At 38.8% G+C, this 22,498-nt stretch overlaps 1 protein-coding gene and 1 long non-coding RNA gene across 2 annotated transcripts; both read right to left on the bottom strand.

Moving 5' to 3' along the window:
• Positions 1–2,062: 2,062 nt before the first annotated feature.
• On the bottom strand, positions 2,063–7,068 carry LOC145222911 (uncharacterized). Its single transcript, XR_013859395.1, has 2 exons — positions 2,578–7,068; positions 2,063–2,432 (listed from the first exon to the last, which is right to left on the bottom strand). It is a non-coding gene; the product is annotated as an uncharacterized LOC145222911 (long non-coding RNA).
• A 791-nt stretch (positions 7,069–7,859) lies between these two features.
• Positions 7,860–21,660, bottom strand: LOC145222902 (histone acetyltransferase KAT5-like). Its single transcript, XM_080089144.1, has 12 exons — positions 21,455–21,660; positions 19,713–19,782; positions 18,450–18,518; positions 18,183–18,322; positions 17,935–18,027; positions 17,478–17,580; positions 17,278–17,411; positions 16,531–16,620; positions 16,193–16,333; positions 15,361–15,454; positions 14,505–14,667; positions 7,860–8,709 (listed from the first exon to the last, which is right to left on the bottom strand). The coding sequence occupies exons 1-12, from the start codon at positions 21,470–21,472 to the stop codon at positions 8,493–8,495; spliced, it is 1,332 nt and encodes a 443-aa protein (XP_079945270.1). The 5' UTR covers positions 21,473–21,660; the 3' UTR covers positions 7,860–8,492.
• Positions 21,661–22,498: the final 838 nt, after the last annotated feature.

The raw sequence follows: 22,498 nt of genomic DNA, 5'->3' as shown, positions 1-22,498 counted from the left end.
AAAGTTTTTTCGTCCGTCGTATCGACACTTAGAGATTATGGGTCGTGGCAGGCAAATGTTTGGGTGCGCCAAACTGCCGGGAACATGAGATTTGCATGCACTCCGCCATACGGCTGATCGGTGGTCTGCGGTTGGAAAGGATTGCTTGTAAATAGAAGATGCGAAAGGTGACACTCGGGAAGAGAAGTGGTTGAATTTAAATTGCCTTCCTTTCATTCAAACAGTCTGGAATTTTAGATTGGTGTTGAGGGAAAACTACGAGTCGTTATTTTTAAGTCTGTACGCCTGTTAGGGCCAAAGACTCTTTAAGCTATGAAAGCAGTCGAACCCCAAAATGCCAGATTAAAAATATAGACATGTGTCTGTATTTAGCTTGACCGCATTGGGCTTTTAGGCTACATAAACAATTCATGTTACTGCCTGGTAATTAAAAATATGCACCAAGCACCTTTCGAGGTGTTTGGGTTTTACCAGGTCGACGCTTAGATAATTGGATGCGAAAGTTATTTTGAATTCAGCCGTTAACATCCGCACTTGCCGGCGGCTTATGCTAATTTTGTGCTTTCGTTTGCCTGATTGGTTTTGAGAAACGAACTTTAAGCTTGGCAGACAAAAACAGCCTTTTCGACCCAGGGCAACTTACCAGGTCGTCGTTTGAAGAAAGGGTGGGGGCAAACACAGTTTATAGTTTTCTTCGCGAGGGTACGTGATCTGATCGTCCCAAACTTGGAGGTGGTCTGTGCCCTGGGGTGTTGTTATAACCGATGCTGCATCCTTCTTAAGGCCTGACCTTGCAGAGGCGTTCACCTTCTCGTAGGATTAGTGTGTGCCACGAAAAGTGCCGATAACGATTCGAACTGCTATATGCGTTCGCAAATGGGATGAAACGTGCCGCAGTTAAGACGAATGCGGTCGCAGTTTGCTGCAGCAATTAGGGACTGGGTTGTATACAGAAAATTATATGCACCAAAATAACCTAACGATTTCATTACCACGTTATTGAAAATCACGTGTGAGATTTAACTTCGTGGCTGTAGTGCCAAATTTTTCAAACAAAAAATCCCGAGGCTGTATAAGTCATCGCTGCCAAAAATAGAATTATCACCGCCAAGACCAAATGAAACACCAACATATCGGACAGAAATGAGATGTTAAATTATTAAGTTGCCTATCTAATGTCGACCTGACGAACATTTGCGCAATAAATCACTAGTGTGACTTTCGAGTCCCAAGTGCAACACGTAACACTAATTTAGCATCGCGGTGCAACATGTATCACAATCAACAAAAACGAAATTCCGCAGTTTCGCAACACTGATTACGCGCTATGCTTTAATGTGAAACTGGACTTCCAGGTTATGCGATTTTCTGCAGTGAGTCACACGTTGGGCGGTGTGCAGTAGTCTCCTACACACCGTGAGTTGATGTGAGAAAAGCCAACCCTTCCTATCGCTGTGGTAAGGCGATAGTTGAACGTCCGATCTCACACTACAGTCACGACCAAAGTGCGCCAAGCATCGCACCGCGCAAACAATCAAAGGCTCGGATGTGGCTTTCCGTCTGCCGACGTTGACAAAGTGGCACATGCTGTCCGCGCAGGTTTGGCAGGACGGAAGCGTCAAGGTTGAATGCCGCTCGACTGCCGCCAAGCAGGCTTTGTAGCGCCAAGGAAATTGTTAGGTGCGTTTCCTTTGCCCATTGTGACCCAGCGCTGTCCGGATACCTCAAACCACAGCTAATATTTCCGTTTTACTGTTGGGCAACACTTAGATATTTATTGATCTGGCGGTAGAAAACTCTTGTCTGCTCGACTGTACCTTTCTTCAATTGTTAAGCCGCTTGTCGTTACTCGACGTTAATTACTGGTTATTTAAGTTTACCTACTTTGCACAGCATATTGAAGCATTCTGCCAGTGTTTGTTTATACGCCCTCTAGACCTTCTGAACTTCAGCCCTAACACAACTGAAAGCGTTGTAACGTGACTTCCTTACAAATTAAAGTGTGGCACCGTAATATTGTAACTTTGCGTTTAATTTTCTTTTCTTATCAGCGAAACAAAAATCTCTCTTTTTCAATTTATTGCAACAAAACATGAAAAACAAAAGCAAAGGCGGAGTAAAACACACATACAAATACATTAACAACAAAAACAAACAATAAAATCGTTTCTTATTGAGACTACATTGATAAAAAATGAACGGTCGATTTGATATGTTTGCCCTAACGAGCATAATCACGTCACATGGTAGGCACGAGACAGGATCGTGTGGTAGCACAATGACTGCTGTATATTCACTACATCAGCTACAGTGCCAATCCATGATATGATACTGCTTCGCGCTTGTTTCGGTGTGAGGCGTCAGAAACGCTTTGTCGGTGATCAGAATGTATCGATTGTTGTCAATGATGTTGTTGAAAGTTTTTGAAAATTCTAAAAATGATAAAAGTATGATTAGTTTCATTGCACTAAAAAAGTTATTGTTATTTATGCTCGTTTATTGTTATTTATGAATACTGCAACTATATAAATATTGGTAACCTTATGGATAATAAAACTGTAATGAAACTTAATTTACCTTGAAAGCAATTTCCATCAGCGCCTTTTACTGGACAGTGTCCCTCTTTTGGCAGAATTCTTGGCCAAACGTATCTGCGAAAGTCAGGGTTCTCTCATCAGTCTTCTGAATCCTTGAGTGCTTTACTTTGCAGATAGTAGGCCCGATGGCGGCTGGCTAGACGTCGAAATCGTGAACAACTAGTTTTCGTTGAGGCAGGCTGCTGCGCTGCTCGTTTAGGTTCTGAGCAAGTTTCTCTGCGCATGCCTGTTTCGAGATAAAGCTCATGCTAGATGCAATCCTCGTCTTTATCAAGAAATCATCAGTGTAATATACAATGCGACCTCGTTGTGAACAAGTTGCACGTTTCACTTTCAGTCAGTCTTACAACTAGACATTCTAGTTTCTTCTTAGAAAATGCATAATTTCTTCAAAATTCACATTTGTATGAAGTGTATATAGTCCATGTTTCATTTGTACTTGCAATCTCTTCTTGGCGGTGCTTTCGCCACGCTTTTTCGTTTGAAGTATACATCCATGTTTTGAACAGTTTCAGTTCTCAATCTCACATAAACCAACAGCTTTTCGCTTCGACTGTGAGTGATGTTTTGGTTCTCGCCACGTTTTATACCACCGAGCCTCATAGACAGAACAAGACCAGAAAAAAGCGCGCACAATAAAGAAATACGGTGGAGGAGCAGTCGGGGAGTTTTAGGACGCGTGATAGTCAGGTTTCGCGAACTGGCTCGCGAACAAGGGAGTCGGAAAAACACGAGTACCAAGCCGAGCTCCCAATTTGCAATATTTCCCTTCAGACAAAGGCAACTACTGGAAAAGTTGTCGAAAGTACACAACCAAGTTTTAACCTCCGCATCATGTTTTAATTTAAACTTTGCAGGGTAAACTTTACCAACTCACAGTTAACATTGTGGAATAAAAACAGTCGATTTCGTGACTTTGTCAAATGATTCTAATCAAACTAACCTTGACTGACAGTTTGCCGATAAGTCAGCGGTGTATATTGCATCCTGATGGGTGCTCATCCTGGCTTAACCAGTTAAAACGGTACAAATGTTGCGATGGAAACTATCTACGGTTTTTCCAAACATCTCTGTAGTGCGCGTGGTTATAATGCGCAAGACGAAGGTTTGGCCAAATTTGTCCCGGTACTCTTCGTGTTCACACAAGTACCGTCGATTTAAGATTATAGCAACCAACGACGTCGTGTAAACATTGGTACGATACGGCGCCTACCGTAAATGGATGATATGTTGAGTTGTGTGATCGCCACTCGGTTTGCTTTGCACAACACTACCTTATATGTAAGTTTGCGGCATGGTTAGCAAACACAAATAGTGCAACAATTGTAAATTTCATTTCATTTAAATAGGTGCGGATCTGTAACAACTTTTAAGCTTAATTAATGTCGCTGCCACACGACCGGTGAGCTTTAGGTAGAATAATCTGTTTTAAAATTTATGGCAAATTGCGGGTTTAAATGGCCTTGAACATCGATGCAGCATGCCATTAGTATTTCCCTCGATCAGTGTTTGAAAGCAGGAAGGCCTGGACCGATTGTAGAAATCTTGTTCTGTGGCCGCCTGAAATTACAGTTAATTTCGACGCATCAGCTCGAAAGACGTCAATGGGAAGGCAATTGATCTCAAGCTTGATACGCCAGTGGTAATCTTCTCACAGTTTGGCGTGGAAAAGTAAGCAAATCGTCGTTGGGAGCGCCTCAAACGTGATTAGGCGGCAGCCACTTGTCAGTGTTAATGAACGCTCGGATCCAAGACGAACGCAGCAATAACCGGTGGCAAGGCGTCGGCCTAACCCTACAAAACAAAGACTTGCACCGCTTCCGTCAGCGAAAATTGACACCTGTTTGGTGATTCGTCCCTTTGTGCTCTATTGTAAAATACCCTGTGCTTGTTGGTTGCCGGAAGTTTTGCCATGCTGCTGATCATATGGATGTGGCTTCCGTAAAGCGTCGAATGCTTCCTGTGTACTTTCCTCCGGACATGACTCAGGAAGAAAGGAATATTTTCGCAGATTTCAAGCAACAAATGCAAAGGGAATCAGTAACAATTTCTTCGCTACAGACAATCTCATTTTGAAATTCAACGCATCTACGCTGTGCATGTAAATACGATCAATGATCCCAACTTGTTGTGGCTCGTGTTTTATATCGGTTGTGCAAAACCCTTCAAAAGCTCCCAAAAATTATCTTCCAACTTAATGCAGTAAAGCTTTTAGAAAGATGCTGGCATTAAACGTGATAGACATAAACATTATATGGTTGAAGGAAGCACTCTTTACAGTGGTAATTATTTCGGCGGCATTGGATTGTTGCAGACGATTTCCGGGAGCTTCGTCTCGCAACCAAGGGTTCACGCCGCGACGCCTTCTGCCCAGTCAGATATTTCCGACAAAAAGTACGGCAGTGGCGCGTCTCAAACTGGGTGGCGGTTCTAATGTGAGTCAACCAGTTTGCACAGCGCATCACCGACGCGTTTCTCTTTAATGCAAACATAAAACACAAAAACTTTCGTTTCAAGTGCAAAGAGGAACGACTGTGTAGTTTAGTGCGCATATTTCGATGTCATTCTCAAGCCAGTCGCGTCGTTCGGGACTTGATAAGGTGTCGTCTGACGTGGGCAGTCGGTGAAAGTTGTGTAATGAGACAGTGTGATCATGTTCACTGTTGTTTGCATAGCGATGCGCACGCATCCTAAACAGCAAATATTTCCATCATGCTCTCCTCTATTGGCTTATCACATGCAGATGCAACACTGTAAGCATCTTGGCGCCACACAGCCACACAAAAGCCTGTTTAATGAACTCATTTTACCATAATTTTATCAAAAGACTAATGAGATCAAAAACTTGGTAAAAGTGATTTTTCTGTTGAGGTGCCTTGCAGCTAATAAAGTTCATGAATGTCACGAATACCATGTTTGAAATAACAAACCTTGATAACTCAACATTTATGTGGCATAAAAGCACAACTTTAAACCGTCCTTTTGCTCGATGGACAATAGCTGGGTTCGTTCCTCCTTTGCAACAATGTACCTTGTAGTTGGGAGGATGTGCGTGCTTTCATAAGGCAAATGTATAGGTTAGGGGTCACGAGTATGCTAACACCTAATATAGGCTACTTAGTTAACACATTTACTTTCGTTTGTGCAAAAACGTAAAGCGCTGCATTTTCAAATGCCCCTCTATTTTGATGACACGTTTAGTAAAAGCTAAAGCCTACAGAATATTTCAGAATCAGTTGGGCAAGACGCCCAGGTCAATCTGGGTGCACATAGTAGCCGGCGTGCAACAAACGCGTATGACTTATTAAAATCAATTGTGCCAACAACAATTAGCGACAAGTGGGGTCGAAGCGACAAGTCACTTGGGGACTCTGAAACATAAGAAAAGTAGGCACCCCTTTCGTTGTGACGTAACAGTGCCCTGTTTATCAAACGTGCTTCCGTTGATTGGCATGATGCGATGAACCGAGATACATCAGGGTCTGGTGCCTATTTATGGCAGCAGGACTAGGAATGAAGGGTAGGTTTCCAAATCTGGCTGTTCAAGTCAGGCGCGCCAAGATGAGTCAAAACAAAAATCCCACAATAAAAATAGCTACCATTGCTGAAATACCTTTATGAAAGTAAGTGATAATAAAAAACAGATTAGTAAATTCCCGAATATGCTTGCTTTGTGTGTATGGTGCGTAGGCATTTTGTGACCTATATGATTGAGATTCAATGTAGCTCAAGTCGGACACGCCTATGCAAACATTCCAGTTAATTTTAATTCAAAACTGTCGCCCTGACGCTGGTCGTTGTCAAAAAGGCGTGGAATGTTTCATAGTCGGGTTTCAATTTCCAGAACAGATTTGGAATGGTTTTAAGTGTTTGCATACAAAATACCACTTCTTGTGTCTGGAACGGTCCAGTAATAAAACAAGCAATAAAAACGATCTTTTATAAAAACACTGACATTTGAAAGACAGTTCCATTAGTATTTGGTATTAGTTGTCTTGAAAACCTCCCGTTCACAGCAGACTTTTTGCGCCAAATATTCTTGTTTGTATGGCAACGCTTTTGTGAAAAGTCAGTGACGTCAATCCCACCGGCGATGACGTCAAACAGTCACGTGATCTAACCCGCGGACCCAGATAAGCGCGGCGGTACAGCCTTGGCGACGACCGGTTTGCTATGGAGATCGACCGTTGTTGTGGCTCTCCCTAATTCTATTTCATTGTTTGGGGACAACAGTGGGTCCGATGTTACAAAAGTCTGCATTTTACGACCACATTGACAGGTTATCACCGGCCTAAACGAATATTTTAATGTGTAGTTTGTGAAGTAGGGGTTTTAACATGAAGGGTTTACGTATTCTTGTCTTGCTTCTGGTAGCACAGGAAATTCTTAGCCATCGTTATAACAAAACTTAACTTTAAACACTTAATGACTAGACTGCAGTAAATCACTGAGTTTTAAGTTCGGTTTGTTGTAAATGATTTTTTTTAAAAAAAAATAATGGTAAAGTGGAGTATTGACATGTGCTGTGTACAACTCATTGCAAGACCTTCCTTGTCGTATTGAAATCACCCAGTGATTGCCCGATAAGAAAGAACGAAATGTCGATGGAAACCAGCTACTAGCAAGCAGGTGCATGTGATGTGCAGGTGGTGGAAAAGTTCAAGTGGTGAATGTCGACTTTATCGGAGCTCTGAGAATTTCCTGTCGATTATTGAGGATTGGTAGAGGCGATTGTTGACGGGGGTATGTGGTCGTGCTCAGAAAATATTATTGTAACTAATAAGTGGCTGTTTGAGATTTGCTAAATGTACTACACAACTGATTATAACTGAAAGGTAAAACGACATATCTACCTTAACCGGAAGCACCGTTGATCAAAAGCAACTATTTTGAAATTCATGGGAATCATTTTTTTTACACAGCTAACGAAAAATGACTCTAAATGGAGGCTGTACATGAAGCAGACTGTACACGTTTTTGAAAACACTTGTTTGTCACACGTAGGGCTGTCTTTAAAAACCTGCACTCGCTGTTGCAGAAAAAGTGCCAAGCAGTGTTATGACACAGCACAAACTTCGGTAGGAAGATGGGGAAGCCCCTGTTTTCGGCGGACCGCAAATGCGCAAGAGTAGCAAGTTACTACGTCACTTTTTCGACGCCTGCCCTAAAAGTCTATCAGCAACTTCCGCTGATGCTCCGTATACCATGTTTCGTTCTTGTCGTGCTAATACGCACACAGGCCAAAGAGCAAACAAAACACTGTCAGGTCGTACACAAAATATGTATTAGTGCTACGTGGTCACTACGCATTTTTGGCGATAGCAGTAAAATTGTGACGTGGGCGAAAGGGTGCGTTTCCAAAACGTATAGAAACAACTTTAAAATGTCCTAGCAGTAAACATGTGATTGTACGCAATTAGTGGCCACGAGAAGTGCTGACATTTAGACACGATCTAGAGGTGTTGTATTTTTCGTGCAAAAACTTGTCTGTGGTGATATTTGCTGTTGTCGCTAAAGCCGACGGTTCTCGGATTTAAATTTAATCCGGGTTTGCAGATGTGACTCTGCGCCATGGTTCGACCATATGTTTTTGTTAACGTTCGGTTTGTTTTTCTGCCAGGAGAAATGAACATCGTGCACAGCATACATATTGTTTCTACGAAAATGTCAACCGAGGCCACGTTCAAGTGATTATCGTCAAAAAGATAAAAAGTCCAATAGTGCAATACAGTAGTACTTAGGTTTACGTTCCAAGTAAGTCTCCTATTGGAACTTTCGCACACAAGCCTTTGCACAACACAACGTTCGGACAAGAGCCCTACCCACTACTTCAGGCCGTCCGACCAGGAGGCGAGAGTTCAAATAGCACGTGACCCCAAACGGAGTTACTTCGGGTCACCACTTTCCACGTTTGCTCCAGTCTTTGGGCGTCCAATGCAGACAGCGCAACTCTATGCGCATTTTTCGTTTTGCCATAGACCGCTTATGGCCCTCCACAACTTCATCAGTAAGCACGATAATGTACTGACCCTTGTGATAGTTAATGAGGTTGAGATGTTGCAAAGTCGAAATCACGTCTTCTTTTTTCACGCATGTTTTCTCACAGATCTCGCTAAAAAATAAAAAGTTGATTTTAATTAGTTGTTACAATGAGAAACATTGTGCTTGTCCGTGACAAAGGTATGTTGCAGTACTTTTGTTAAAACACATGTGACAAAAACATATTTCATTGAACCATTACATTTTATTAATGAAAGAAACTCCTTTAAGCAAGGGAATCGGAATGTTCATTCGGCGGTGTATAAAAATATAATCCGCTGTTCAAAAGTACGTACTTCACACAAAAGAAAGAATATAATTCGTTGTAACGCCGCATTGATGAAATACCGCGGTAAAACGGCTTTCTTGTAAACGCAAAGCCTTTTCATAGATCTTTTCCAAAACTATTTAACACATAGCGAACGTTCTTACTTGATCGCCTTTGTATACACCATGATGCGATTAACGTCGTCTCAAGAGCCACCGTGAATGGCAGTTGCCGAAACGGAGCAATTAAATTTTACTTTAACAAACTCCGCCCACTGATTAGCTTTAACACAATACAAGCTATACACTTTGTAGATCATGACAGCTTGAGGTATTAGGGTGACACGCCTACAGACCAGCAAATTTCAGTTTCCGACAAAATCCCTTTTGCTGCACAATTATAGCGACTTTCTGCAAAAAGCCTAATCTCCAAATTGTAGCTTGTGGAGACTGAAGGCAAGCAAATGGTTTAATTGTGGCGATTTGGCAAAGATAATCACAACCTGGTTGGCTAATTACATACAGGTATATCCAAACTACATTCAATCCGAACATCCGATCAACGTCAAAGACTATCTGATGGACAAATGGGAGTCGCCACATTGGCCAATCAATCTCTAATCAGGCAAAGCCACCGGTGTGTAATTATGTACTTGTTTAAACCAGTATAAGGGAAGTTTTGATGACGAACGGTGATGTGTGGTGTGCAATGACAAGGCGAAAGTGCAAGTTGCGGTAAAAGGAAATACGCGCTCTCGGGCACAATGTTAACACGGCGAGGAGCTTGAAAACCCGGAGGTCTGCGAAAAGTTGAATTAATACCCAGGACAAGGTATATGAATTCACACGATTAGGTGCACAGTGCACGTCGATTGATCTTAGTATCAACAGTATATTATTAATGAAGTTTTCGTCTTTCGTCAGAAAACCGCGACATATTGCATAACAGAAAATGCATTGAAAACACTCTATTTAAACCTCTGCACGAACCAAAAAGTCAGCGCTTTTTGCGTATTGGTGCATGTGAAAAATTCTCCTACATTGGCAATTTTCATATTTGCGATTTACCTGTCTTAACAAGCTTGTGAAGACCACCGAAGATCAACGTCAGGTAATTTGAAGTAACACCACCTGTCTACAAGAGTTTAACCCATAAAATAACATGACAAATGCGTCAGATAGGACCACTTCCTTGCCCACCGAAAGAGAAGTGCAGTTTTCTGTGTCAATTTTATTTTTTAGTCATTTTCGCCTGAAATCGTTGCAATTTGGGTTTTGCATCCTTTGGGACGATAAATATCACAACATCGTACAGGCAGAAATCACAACGCCCACGCCTTTTTACATAAACGCCAAAAATTCAACGACCTTACTTTGGAAAGCTTATTGCTGTGCTCTGCCATGTTGCAAAACAGGTTTGCTACAAAGCTTATTGATGCTGTGGGCAACATGTGTTTTCACCTCGCTAACTGGGAAATCAACACACACTCTAGAATGGGTTTAGTGTACTTAGCGTGGCTGCGGGGACTAAAATAGCTTTCAAGGTGGTGTTGAGTAGGAGTGATGCAACAAAGCATATGTCCTGTTTACAAAGCAATTCGTATTGCAGCAGACAGGGTGGTAAATTTGGCGTCGAGGTAGGGGGACTGGGATTTTTTTTATTGCAAAAACAAAGAACCATAATTTCCAACGCCGGTGTAAGTTTCGAAATCGATTCACTTTTTTTCACAAAAAGGCACTAGGGAGTCTTAGAACAAGCGATATCTGATTTACCTGCCGTTAAGACAAAAAATAACAACATTGTCTTAAATGTTTGTGTCGCAATTTTGACAAACAAAACGACAGAGCATGACAAGCCTCCACCGATACACAACTTACGCGAAATTATTGGTCACATACGCACTAAAACACATTAACACTAACCATTCTATCCATTAGGGATACAGTTGTGAGGCAGTAAAGTGTCAATCAGTGAACCATAACCAGCAGCAAATACCAGACACGTTCACATCAACAACGAAGCAGTTTGTAATGGCTACAACTTTTAAACACGTTGCACTTAATGAGCAAATATGGTTAGCTCAAAGTTGCAACACCTATCAATAATTTCGTGTTATATAACAACGGAATAAATAATACGAAGGTATAGTATTTGCTTGCGCCGATGTTTGCTTGATCCGTGGTGTTGCGATATCCCAACATGTACAAGTTATAATTGGCACGTACCGTCGCAATAAACACAAGTACAGCGCAGAAAAACATTTACGAGCGATTAGGCGAACAACAAAGCACTTCTTTGGGGTCACAAACTCATCATAGTGAGGAATCCAGACCTTAGTGCTAAGATAGAGCCTGGTGTGCGAGGTAGGCGGTTTGGAGGATTTGGAAAAACACATTTTTCACCTTACACACTTTAATCTACAAAAGCATGTCACAATTTAGTAAATTCCACCTGTTCATACTTATGGCGCTTTTAATGCCACAAAAGTTTAATGAAAAACCAGAGTGCAAAACCACGGCCTTCGAGGATTAAAGACGCGTATGTGTATTACACAACAAAATTACCCAGCAGTGTTATACGTCAATGCTTTATGTAAACAAACAACACAAACTATGTATATTTCCATAACGTTTTGTTAAGAACTAATACGCATTTAATCGCAGAAATGAAAAACGCCTCGCAAAAACACTTTTAATTTTTTTTCATTAGCAACATAAAAAGACGCGAAGTGTAAAATGTTAGCGCACGTTACTTTTTGTCCGCAATTAAACAACCTTACAAAGTGATAGTTGCTAGAGTTCTACATTTTTCTTTGACAGACCCAATTATAATCCATATTAGCACGAGAAATACACAAATTAAACTTAAACGCCTTGCCCTCTTCGGCGCTTTCAAATTAAACCCATAGCAAATCGGTAATATTGCGAGGTCGAGATTGGAAAGCGTTAAAAGGGCGAGACGGTAAAATTAGGTGGGATTTGACAGGTGTCGCAATCCCCACATCAGCCACCATGTATCCGCAATTTGCACGACCCCACAAGCTAGGTCAACAGGCAATCTTCTAAACGGCAGGTGCCGTACCCTTCGAAAACACCCACAGCAAAGTCGCAAGGCAGTAAACAAATGTCACGTGACAACTAACAAAGACGGTCTAGCTTCGGGTTACTCTGGCACATATACGTTACAACACGTGGTTTGCATTGCGAGCGGTTTATTCTGTGTTTCTTTGTTGTGCTGAAGTCGCCAACGTGATGCAAAAGTTTGCGTCTATTGTTGGCAACATCGCCCGTTGCTATGCAAACACTTGAAACGAGCAAACAGATTCTCTTCCCGGATACGTTATCGGGATTTCTATGTCGTATCCAGGTTTGGTTAGATAACACAGTTGCTGTGGAATGGCGAATAGGGGATTGATTGTAAGTTACATAAAATAGCAACAAAAAAAGATTGCATATAAAATGGCAATAAAAATGGGTTGTTTGGCAAACTTATATAACTGTAATTTCCTAAAAAAAAAACGAGGCAACACTAAAACGAGTTTTATCTGCAAGGATCGGGAAAAGTAAACACGAAAACATTTATTGCTGCTGCATTTGAGATGAACTTACAACGTCGGTTCAGCCGATTACTCACATGCAACCATCTTTAATCGCACCCTGAAATGAATGGCAAGTCAGCAGAATCAATTCACGTTTTCGGTGAAATATTACAGGATGTGTAGCATTTTACAGGCGATGATGGGACCCTTGGAAGGTATATTGACCTGTGTTAGACACATTAGTTGAGAGCTATTTACGGTGTGTTTGAGGAAACAACCACTTCGTTGGAAAGTTTAACTATGTGTGATGAATTATAAAAATCTTTTTATAACTTGGTTCTCAAAACTTCTGCAAATTTTTGGAAAGTTCACCGTAATACTTAAGTTAACCAGTGTCACTGTAATACTTGTTTGAATCCACTGACCCTGTACAAAACCTCGCTGAAGTATGTTCCAAAACACCACATTGACTCAAACAAACATTGCACATGCATTACATTAAAATGACTTTAGTTTAAACAAAAAAACAGAACTCTATGTTTGCGTTTTTCGTCCAAATTGTTGAGCTACATACAGGAATGCATTCAGAAAGACTAATTACGACAATTTGTCAGTTTTAAATGTCGAAAATTACAAAATACCTGTTAAAACGCCCATGCACTATATACCCAATGCACAAGTATATTAGCACGTAATTTATCATGAAAATTCATGGAATTGTTATGCGCCGAATATACCCTTTGTTTAACACATCGCTATACAAGATACATTGTCAGATTACCACCTGCTAGCAATTCCTGCACGACAAGACCAAGGAAATCCCATTGCAATATGACAAGTGAAGGAGCAACGAATTGTCAGCGCAGCAAGCCAAGGGTCAAATTGAAAACAGTTCCCGTTCCCGCAAGGCCAGTGCCTAGGATTCGTGGCTTGAATTCATTTTCCTGCGCAGAGCGACTGGCATTTGCAACCACAGTTTGTCGCAGAGCAAACATGTTTACGTGAAATCCACGCGAATGAATAGTGAAGGCGCTTCAATAGGAAACCACACTAACATTTGCTTTGTTTTACGTTTCAGATTTAATCAAAATACAAAGCACAAGGGTCATTTTGCTTTGTATATTTTACAGAGCCCTGCAACAGTGATTGTTACACAATTATCCAATCCAGTGTTTAAGGAGTGCAAATCCAACTTCCGCACAAAGTGCCCTTATTAAATTTCAGTGCCTATTTCTAATTATTTTTCGTGAGGATTTTTGTTTTTGCTAAAGGAGGATTTCCCTTAATAGCGAAATATGATGTTGTTTTGCAGACATGGCGCGACCCAAGAGACCTTGTATTTCGACGAAATATTCGCGCAGAGCCGGTCGAGCAGTTCTCCTTGCTCGTACCGGCGGTGACAAGGAGCGAACCGCACCGCACCGATTTCGGAGCACCAGTCCACAGCAGGTACTTTTGTTTGGTTCTTTCCTGACTGCCAGAAATACATGCGCGGCCTCGCACAATCGATTTCGCAAGAGCCACAAACGAAAAAGTTTAATGAAAGCACATTCTCAAGATTTCAGACTTGACACCGAAAGGGCAACAGCTATCGCTGAAACCAAATCGAAACTTATTTTATGAAACCAAAACGCTGTTGTTTTTGGACTTCAGACATTTCAACTAGGGTGCTTAAAATATGCTAGTGATACTGGCTGCCTGATTAACCGCCCAATCGAAAGTGCTGTGTGAAAACAATAACCCACTACCCATTGAAACGCAAGGTCGCTGCTTCTAAAACCTGCAAAGATTTCCATAGCTTGCCCGTCGTCATGTCATTAGATAAATCCCCCGTTGAAAACGAAACACTTATTACTTATTATTATAGAATATGTCCAGAACAGGTTTATAAAATAGGTTATAAATATACGCGTACGTCTTTTCAGAGAGTTCGTTGCAGTTTTCTTCTCTAGAACTGAATATTAATCTTTCGGTTTCAAAATCAAACCAGTCCAAAACTTCCCAAATTGCTCATGAAACCATTGCCGCAGAACTGCGAGAGTTTACACACATTTGGACTTACTTAATAGTGATTTGTGGTTTTTCCTGTCCATTGTCAGGTTTTAAATTAATGATGATGTTCAGTATCGTGTGTGTCCAGTAAGACCGATACGAAAGCAATCCGAGATCGGAAAGTGGTTTTTCAGGTGTCCCGGCTTTGCCTTCGAGTTTGGATAGCGCGTAACCTGCAAATAAATACACGATATAATTCAACAAAATCTCGATTTGTTTTAAAATTTTATTACAATGTTTTCCTTTGAAAAAAGGGTGTCGGCCATAGTAATGCTAGTTTATTTGTATTTTCAAAACATTTGGTCAGAAGTTTTTACAGAAATTATAAATTGATTGTTAATCACTTGTGTTTCCAGTGGCGCTTAGTGTACATATGTTGGTTAAGCATAAGTAGATGTAACCATTGTTCACTGCTGTATTTACGTGATACTATGCGCTGTAGCCAAGCTCTTATATGACATTTTACTGTGCCAAATAGACAACAGTGGACAGTTCAACTGCACTACCATCAATAACAAATGTGTGTTTGTGTGCATTTCAATGCATGTCAATGTGTTTCAACCTATATTTGAGAATTGAAGAAAATCTAAAGTACTTCATTTAAAAACAAAAACTATTAATGACGTCATCCATTGATTAAAACGTTAAGTACCCAATTAACCCTTTTGCTAAATCATGATGCATGCAAGTCAAAACAGTTTATTTTCGACGTCATGAATTGCGAGTGCTTTCGCAAGAACAATAACAACAATTTGATTGACAATGATTCAAGCAACTAAATCTGTCGCAATGAGCTAAATTTCGAGGGTAAGTGAGTTTGCTTGAAGCATTGTGATACAATACGTAGCTTTAATCGTATTACTCACTGAATTCGATAAGTAATTTTCCGAATCCTTTTCTCTGATGTGGTGGCAGCGTTAAAATACATGCGACATTGTAGTCTTCTGTTGACTCTTTTTCCTGCATGGATGACAGGTAAACAAAACGTTTATCAATCAAGACAGATTAGAGTCCTTTAAAGCAGAGCTGTAAGGGTGCCTGAAACTAGGGCCCGAATCCGAAAGTCCAAGCCCGAAACCCGACCCTAACGCAAAAAAGTCTTCAAATAACGCCCGAATTAGGCCCGAAACTGAGACTTTCCAAGATAAGTTGAACATCAGGCCCGAATCGGTCCAGTTTAATTGAAACTGAAGCCTGAAGCCTGAATCCGAAAAACGCGGCCAGTCTTACAACACTGCTTCAATGTAAAATTTGTTCATTTTTCGCTGATTTGTTCCTATGGATTTGGTCATTTTGCATGCATTTCGCATACCTATTAATTTTAACAGATACTTACTCAATTAAAATAAAAAATTTAACGGTCTTTCTTGTTGCTAGAAAGCACACATAACTCAACACGCAAATACAAATTAATTCCAATCTGCGAAATTCCAGCATCATGTGGGCTGTTTTTAAAAATGGGTAATACATGGGTTAACTCGGGCAAGAAGTGACAGTACAAAACCTAAAATACTTCTCAATTAGGTGGGTATTTTTAAGCCATAATTAAGCCCACTGCTTTAGAGGTCTACTATATTTACCATACCGACTCCACACCGCCCACTTGCAAATGGTTTGTTTTTTTAGTAATAAAATTTCAAAACAATCACAACCACATTAATTAAGTCAATTAAAAATCTGCAAACAAAGGGTACTCACTTTCGAAAAGTATCCAACAAGATGAAAACCCTTGGAATCATGTTCAGTCATGACGTAAAACAGGAAAGGGTCAGTGTCGTAATAAAGGGTCTTGTGGTCCAAAAAACATTTGGCCAACAAACAAAGATTTTGTGCATAGCTCTGTAAAAGGCGACAAAAACGATACCAAGTAAAAAATTTTATGATGCCAATCTATGAGGTCAAATTTTCTGTAAAATCCGCCAAAAAGTGACCTTTGCATTTTTATCGCTGAATCAAACCTTTATTGCCATCTAGTGACCAAACAAAATTGGGTTGTCGTCCTGTTTTTTTTTTGCAAATAAGAAATGCAACCTTACCTTATTTTTTCGTCCATCAATCTCAAAAAAAGAAATGTCAGCTTTGCGGTATATTTCATTTCCAGGGGGATACTTGAGTTGACATTTCGTCTGCACAATACAACATTAAAAAAAATCATGGACAAAAACGCTACTAAAGCACAATATTAAAATCTTTGTTGTAAAGCAGGGGTTCCCAACCTTTTTACGTTCTCGTACCACTTGGACGCTCTGTACTGCCACACGTAACAGTTATTGCAGAACAACTAACTTGATCGAATCATATTTTATTCAGAAGAATAATATTGGCTTAATAAAATAACACTAAAGCACCACACGTAAATTTAATGAGAGTTTTGTTTACTTTCCACCAATTGGTCGATTCGCGGTGTAGATTTGGTAACAGCGCATCGAAAGTCATTTCCGGGCGCACCTAGTCGGTTTCGATTTTTGACTTGATGTTTATCATGACTGAAAATCCCTGCTCACATTCCCACGTGGAAGGAAAAATCAGTTATAGCTGCAGAACAGCATGATAAGCTAGCGTTGAATATGAAGAGGCCATACTGGGCCAAAAGTTTATGGAGAAAATTCCTTGTGTAGGTTTTTGTGAAAAAAAAAACGGAAGATGCCCACGTACCACCTGAAGAACCTTCGCGTACCACAAGTGGTACATTTACCACAGGTTGGGAACTCCTTTTGTAAAGAATAAATCTGGACAGAATTTCCGGACAAAAAGTGTTTGCAGTTTATTAATAATTTTCCTACCAGGTGACGTTGAAGGCAAGTTGCACTTTTGGCATACTTCAGGCAGAACTCGCACAAATAAACAACTTCATATTTGGTCAGTTCAATGGGGTATGGGGAAAAATACCAAGGCTTGAGTCTGTATTTTCCAATCTCTGTGAAAATTTTGCAACAATCAATTGATATGATGTTACACAAGATATTGTTTTAAAGTAACTGACCAATACACTTGATGTTCTTTATGCGACTAACTTTGTCTTCAGGCACATGGATAGTCATACTACCAGTTTGTCTTGGAGCACCATCAGAAGATTCCTGAGATTCCTGGTAATTTAAAAAGTGATGGAGCAAAACAATTTTAATAAAGTACTTTTAAAGTAAAACATTCATCCTGGAGTTAGACTTGATATTTTGTTCACAACCATATGTGACATAACTTTTGCAATAGCAGAAAACAATAGTACGTTTATCAGGACCGCAGCATGAAGATTATGAAGCTTCAGCTTTACACTTGCGAAAAACACTTTTCTGTTTAATTGTAAAATCTGTTTAAACGCATACAAAAACTTTTTAGTTATGCCATCAATCTTACTTGTCTGTTATTTCCAGATACTTAAATGTGCATTGTTTTTATAACTCTACCAAATTTGATAAATGAATAGAAAAAGTAAAGAATACCTCCTCAGGTCCAGCTTCAGGAAGTTTTCGTTTTCTAGGGACTTTATTTGGTGTTTTTTGTTTAACTTGCCAATCTTTGGATGACACTCCATTCTAAACAGACACAAAAGTAACAAAAAAAGATAACAAAATGCAAATCTTTGACAGTATACTATTCCTTGACAATTATATACTTTTTTTGACAATCAATAATCATATACTTTTACTAAAAAGTTTACTACTAAACAGTAACATGAAATTGTTGGTACCAAAACTACTTCACGCTCTGGACTGGCTGGTCTGGAGTCTGTATTTCTTCTGTGTGCAGATTTGGGTTCTTTTTTAGGGAGTTGCATCTTCGCGAAGTCAAGTCTGCTCTCCGCAACCCATTCGTCAAGTCTCTTGTTAACTTTTTAACAAAAATATGTTACCATGTACATTACAGAATCTAGTTATGTTATTTTTTCCCTAAGACTGTATGTTTAAAATACTATAAACAAACAAAATTTGAAAGCAACAAAATGAAACAAACTTACAATCAACATAGTGCACATAATATTGGTTGTTGCCATCGAATTCTCTGATGCTTAAAATTTCTGCCAAATCTGAAACAAATTTAATTTATTGACAATAAACAAACACAACTTAATACAATTGAAAGGATTTTTGATTTGCTAATCCATGCACAAAGTGAAGATTGTTGACAGGATTCACAAAAAAAACAAAAAAAAACAATGGCCAACAAATCTATGCAACAGTTTAGCAATTTTAGGATCATATAAAGTAAAAAGTTCGGGGTGGGGTAAATAATAAATACTAATTTTAGGTTGATAACATTTAAAGAAAAAACAGCAAATTTGAAGAAAAAACAGCAAAGACAAAACTATGGTAGCCCCTACAGGGGGAAAAGGTTAAGCCCCTACAGGTCATAGTAAAAATAATTCAAAATTGCATGTTAGTTTGACTTGGAAAAAAAGGTTAGCAAAATTTTAAAAGTGACTTGACATTTCATTTTACCATTGGCATACCCAGCCCTTGATTGTTCGGCGATTATGTCGACACCTATACATGGCAAATTCTACAAGCTGTCAAAATTTTATTTAATTCTGACATTGTTTAAAAATTCAGACATTTTAGGAGCCAGTTGGGTTACATGTGGAGCTACAGTGTTAAACACAACAATCAAGGATTCAAAATAGCATGTTCCATGTGTAAAATTTATTCAATTCACACCATTTACCCATGTTAGGGGTCTAGGGGGAATAAACATAGGGACTAAAAGGTAAAACACAACAATAAACACCTTTAAATGGCAAATTCTACAACATATCCAAATTTCATTCAATTTAGGTATTGTTAAAAAAATCCTCCATTTTAGGGGGCCAGTGGGGTTAAATGCTATCAAGTCAAACCACACAAATGGCACATTTACATCACTATGTCTACGATCTGTGTTAGATTCATCCAAACTCATCAAACTTTTCATAGTAAAAGGGGTTAAACTTCAGGCAAGAACAAAAATCCCCTAACAGCTCAGAAGTTATAGGTGATAAATTAAAAGCTGATAGAAGCAGATTTAATTTAGACACTTTATAATAATACTATCCATTTCAGGGGTTTATACTAAAATTTGCATTTGCAAATACCAGATATTTAAAAATTATTAAAACTTTAGCTGCATGTTGAAAACATTTTTTATTGTGCAACATGTTAAGGCAGCTTTATTTTGTTTATGTATTTTTTAAGTCATTGCAAACTTTGAAACTTTTTTGTTAGCCTATTGAGTCAGTGATATTTACGCCACTCAATCTGTCCTTCCAAATCCCGTTTGACAGGCAGTCTACATCCTTCAATCACTTTCAGTTGCATCTGAAATATAAAGAGCCACTTAAAACAGTTTTTATTTTTGCATTTACTTTTTTAGTAAAACATCAAGTTGTTCATTACAATGCATAAACAAAGCACATGGCATGAGTTCCAGGCAGATTTTCAACATATTGGAATAGATTAATTTCCTATATATATTTACAATAAAGTTGTGTGTCATCACAAGCCTGCTTTCGCAAATAATTCATAAAAATTGGTTATGCTTTAAAATAACACTTTCAAAACGTGCTTGAAATAACATTTTCAAATCATGTATGTAGTCAAGTACATTTATTTCGAGAGGAAGATTTTCATTAAGTTTCTCAGCACTTCAATGAAAAATATTTTTTGATCGAAAAATAATTACCTACAATGTTACAGCTTTTAACATGCCAAATAGAAGGAAACTAAATGGGACCAAAAAAAATGAATCATTATACAAACAACGTTGTACGGTTTAGCATAGAAGCTGCATGTGTGATAGGGTTCCTCTATTTCTCAACTTTTTCGTTTCTCAAGAAACGAGAAATTAAAAATTCATTTCTTGAGAATCTCGAGAGTCTCGAAATCTTTATTTAAGCCAATTTTCTAACAAAAACAAACCGAAAAATTTCCGATTGTACGCTTTTTCGCTTCTAGCACCGATCGCAAGTAGTGATTCGCTGGCAAACCAGCAAAAAACGAAGCGACTGTTATAGATCTTACACAACCAGGCATGACTACTGCCTGGGAAAGGTGAAAGTTTAGCGGCAATGCATGCTAAAAATCGCTGTTTCAGAAGCAAAATAAGAAAGTTATGTGCCCAGTGCGCGTTGAGGCAAGTTGAAATGAAAAATACATGTAATAAGAGGTGTCGCATTTACTTTTTGTTTATGATATGTGTCGTAATTTTTCACGAGAAATTTTTATTTATTTCTCGAGAGTCGAGACTCGATTTTTTCGAGATTTTTTGAGAATTTCTTGAGAAGGAACTCTAGTTCCTCTATTTCCCAGATTTTTTAATTCCTGGGATTCAGCAAATATTTTTTTTATTTTCGGGGAATCCCGGGATCCTGACCGAAAAATTTGCGTGGGTAGTTTTACAGTGCAATCACTAAAACTAGTTATTTTACTGTAAGCATCTTATTAGCCATGATTTTGTTGATTATAACCAAATTTGCAATCTTGTTTAAAAAAAAAAATTTGTAAACTATTATAAAAATCAAAATTACAAAACGCCATATTTTGGTTACAGTTAGCAGAAATTTGAACATAAAGATTGTTTTTTCACAATATTATACACAAAAAACGTTTTTGCTTGATTGTCTGAAATGTCTCGCCAGGAAATTCCTGGGAGGAAACCCTAATTCCATGGAATTATTTTGACAAAATAAAAAATAAAAGGCCAAAATAAAATTTCTAATCTAAAATTTCTCAAGTTTGTAGTGACATTAAAAATTATTTGTAAACTTGTGACTGGTATGCATCAAACACTTAAAATGTAAAGAATTTTCTTTTTTACTATATATAGAGATTAACGCTAAAAGCTTTAAAAGTGCATACATTTGACAAAAAGGTGTGCATATTTCTGTAAAATTCCAGTTTTTCATAAAAAGGTATCCATATATGGGTATACTCACCAATCTTGGCAAAACTAAAGTACAAACAAAAAAGTATGATAAAATGCAAAACAAACCTTTAATGTTTCAGCCATTGCAATTCCATGATAAAGTACAAATGTTTAACATTGCTTTTGTACTCTGGAAAAGTGAAAAAGAAAACAGCTTTCAATTGTTCGGACTAAGTATCAACATCAACAAAAACACACAAATTGCAAACCCACAACCAAAATACTACAACTGCATCTCCAACTACCAGTTCCACAAGGGTGCTGTCGTACAGTACAGAAGGCTAACCGAACGGCAATGAAGCATGACGCGTAATTTATTTAAAAAGGGTAATCTGAAACATATATTTCACACTACAGTGCTTTTTAATTTTATTTTCACTTTAGTCTTATCATGCAAAACCCAGTAGTGTTGAACAAATAATAATTTTGAATGTATATGTGTTTTGTGGATGACAACATGCCATGCGAACGTTGGTAGCCTACACGTTACCACCAAAGAACTTTGTTACCACTTGAGCGTGTCACCGTACCCAAAGCTATATCTCGTACTGGTACGGAAATTAAATAAGATGTCAACATCGTTTTCATTATCCAAAAATAGTGCAACCTCGTACAGTGTCAAGTGTGACAAATAGGTTTTTGGTAACAATGACCGAAAACAAGTGGCAATATAAAATTGCGAGTATCATGTCACACGTTTCAGGCAAACACTGAACTGTCGAACGTAGCCTACGGCAGTGTTTCCCAACCTATGGGTCGCGACCCAAAGTTGGGTCGCCTGAAATTTTTGTTGGGTCGCCTATTTTTGTGACAATAAGAACATCTAGTTTTTACTTCGTTTCGTAGTGTTTTTTTGTTTATTTCCAAGACTTAAATTGTTGCCCAAATATTTAATTTGATGATAACCTGGCTTGATATTGGGTAATTCTGTTTGTGACGTCATAAGGTGTGTGTTAGCTCACTGTTGAGCGTTGTCTGGTTGATAATGCTCTGAAGTCCGGGCTAAATAGAAATGTCTGGTCGCTAAACGAATAATTTTTGTTTGATAATAATTTGATATTCGAAACTGGCGCAGTAATTTTTTTTAAACAAACTTTCCCGATATACAGA

Source organism: Phallusia mammillata, chromosome 1 (genome assembly GCF_965637545.1).
Source record: "Phallusia mammillata chromosome 1, kaPhaMamm4.hap1.1, whole genome shotgun sequence".
Taxonomy (NCBI): domain Eukaryota; kingdom Metazoa; phylum Chordata; class Ascidiacea; order Phlebobranchia; family Ascidiidae; genus Phallusia; species Phallusia mammillata.
This window is presented reverse-complemented; position numbering and strand designations above follow the sequence as displayed.

Coding starts and splice junctions, on each gene's coding strand:
- LOC145222902 (XM_080089144.1), bottom strand. Junction 16,334..16,530: donor TTGATGGACGAAAAAATAAG/GTAAGGTTGCAT, acceptor CGCCTTTTACAG/AGCTATGCACAAAATCTTTG. Junction 14,668..15,360: donor AAAATTACTTATCGAATTCA/GTGAGTAATACG, acceptor ATTTATTTGCAG/GTTACGCGCTATCCAAACTC.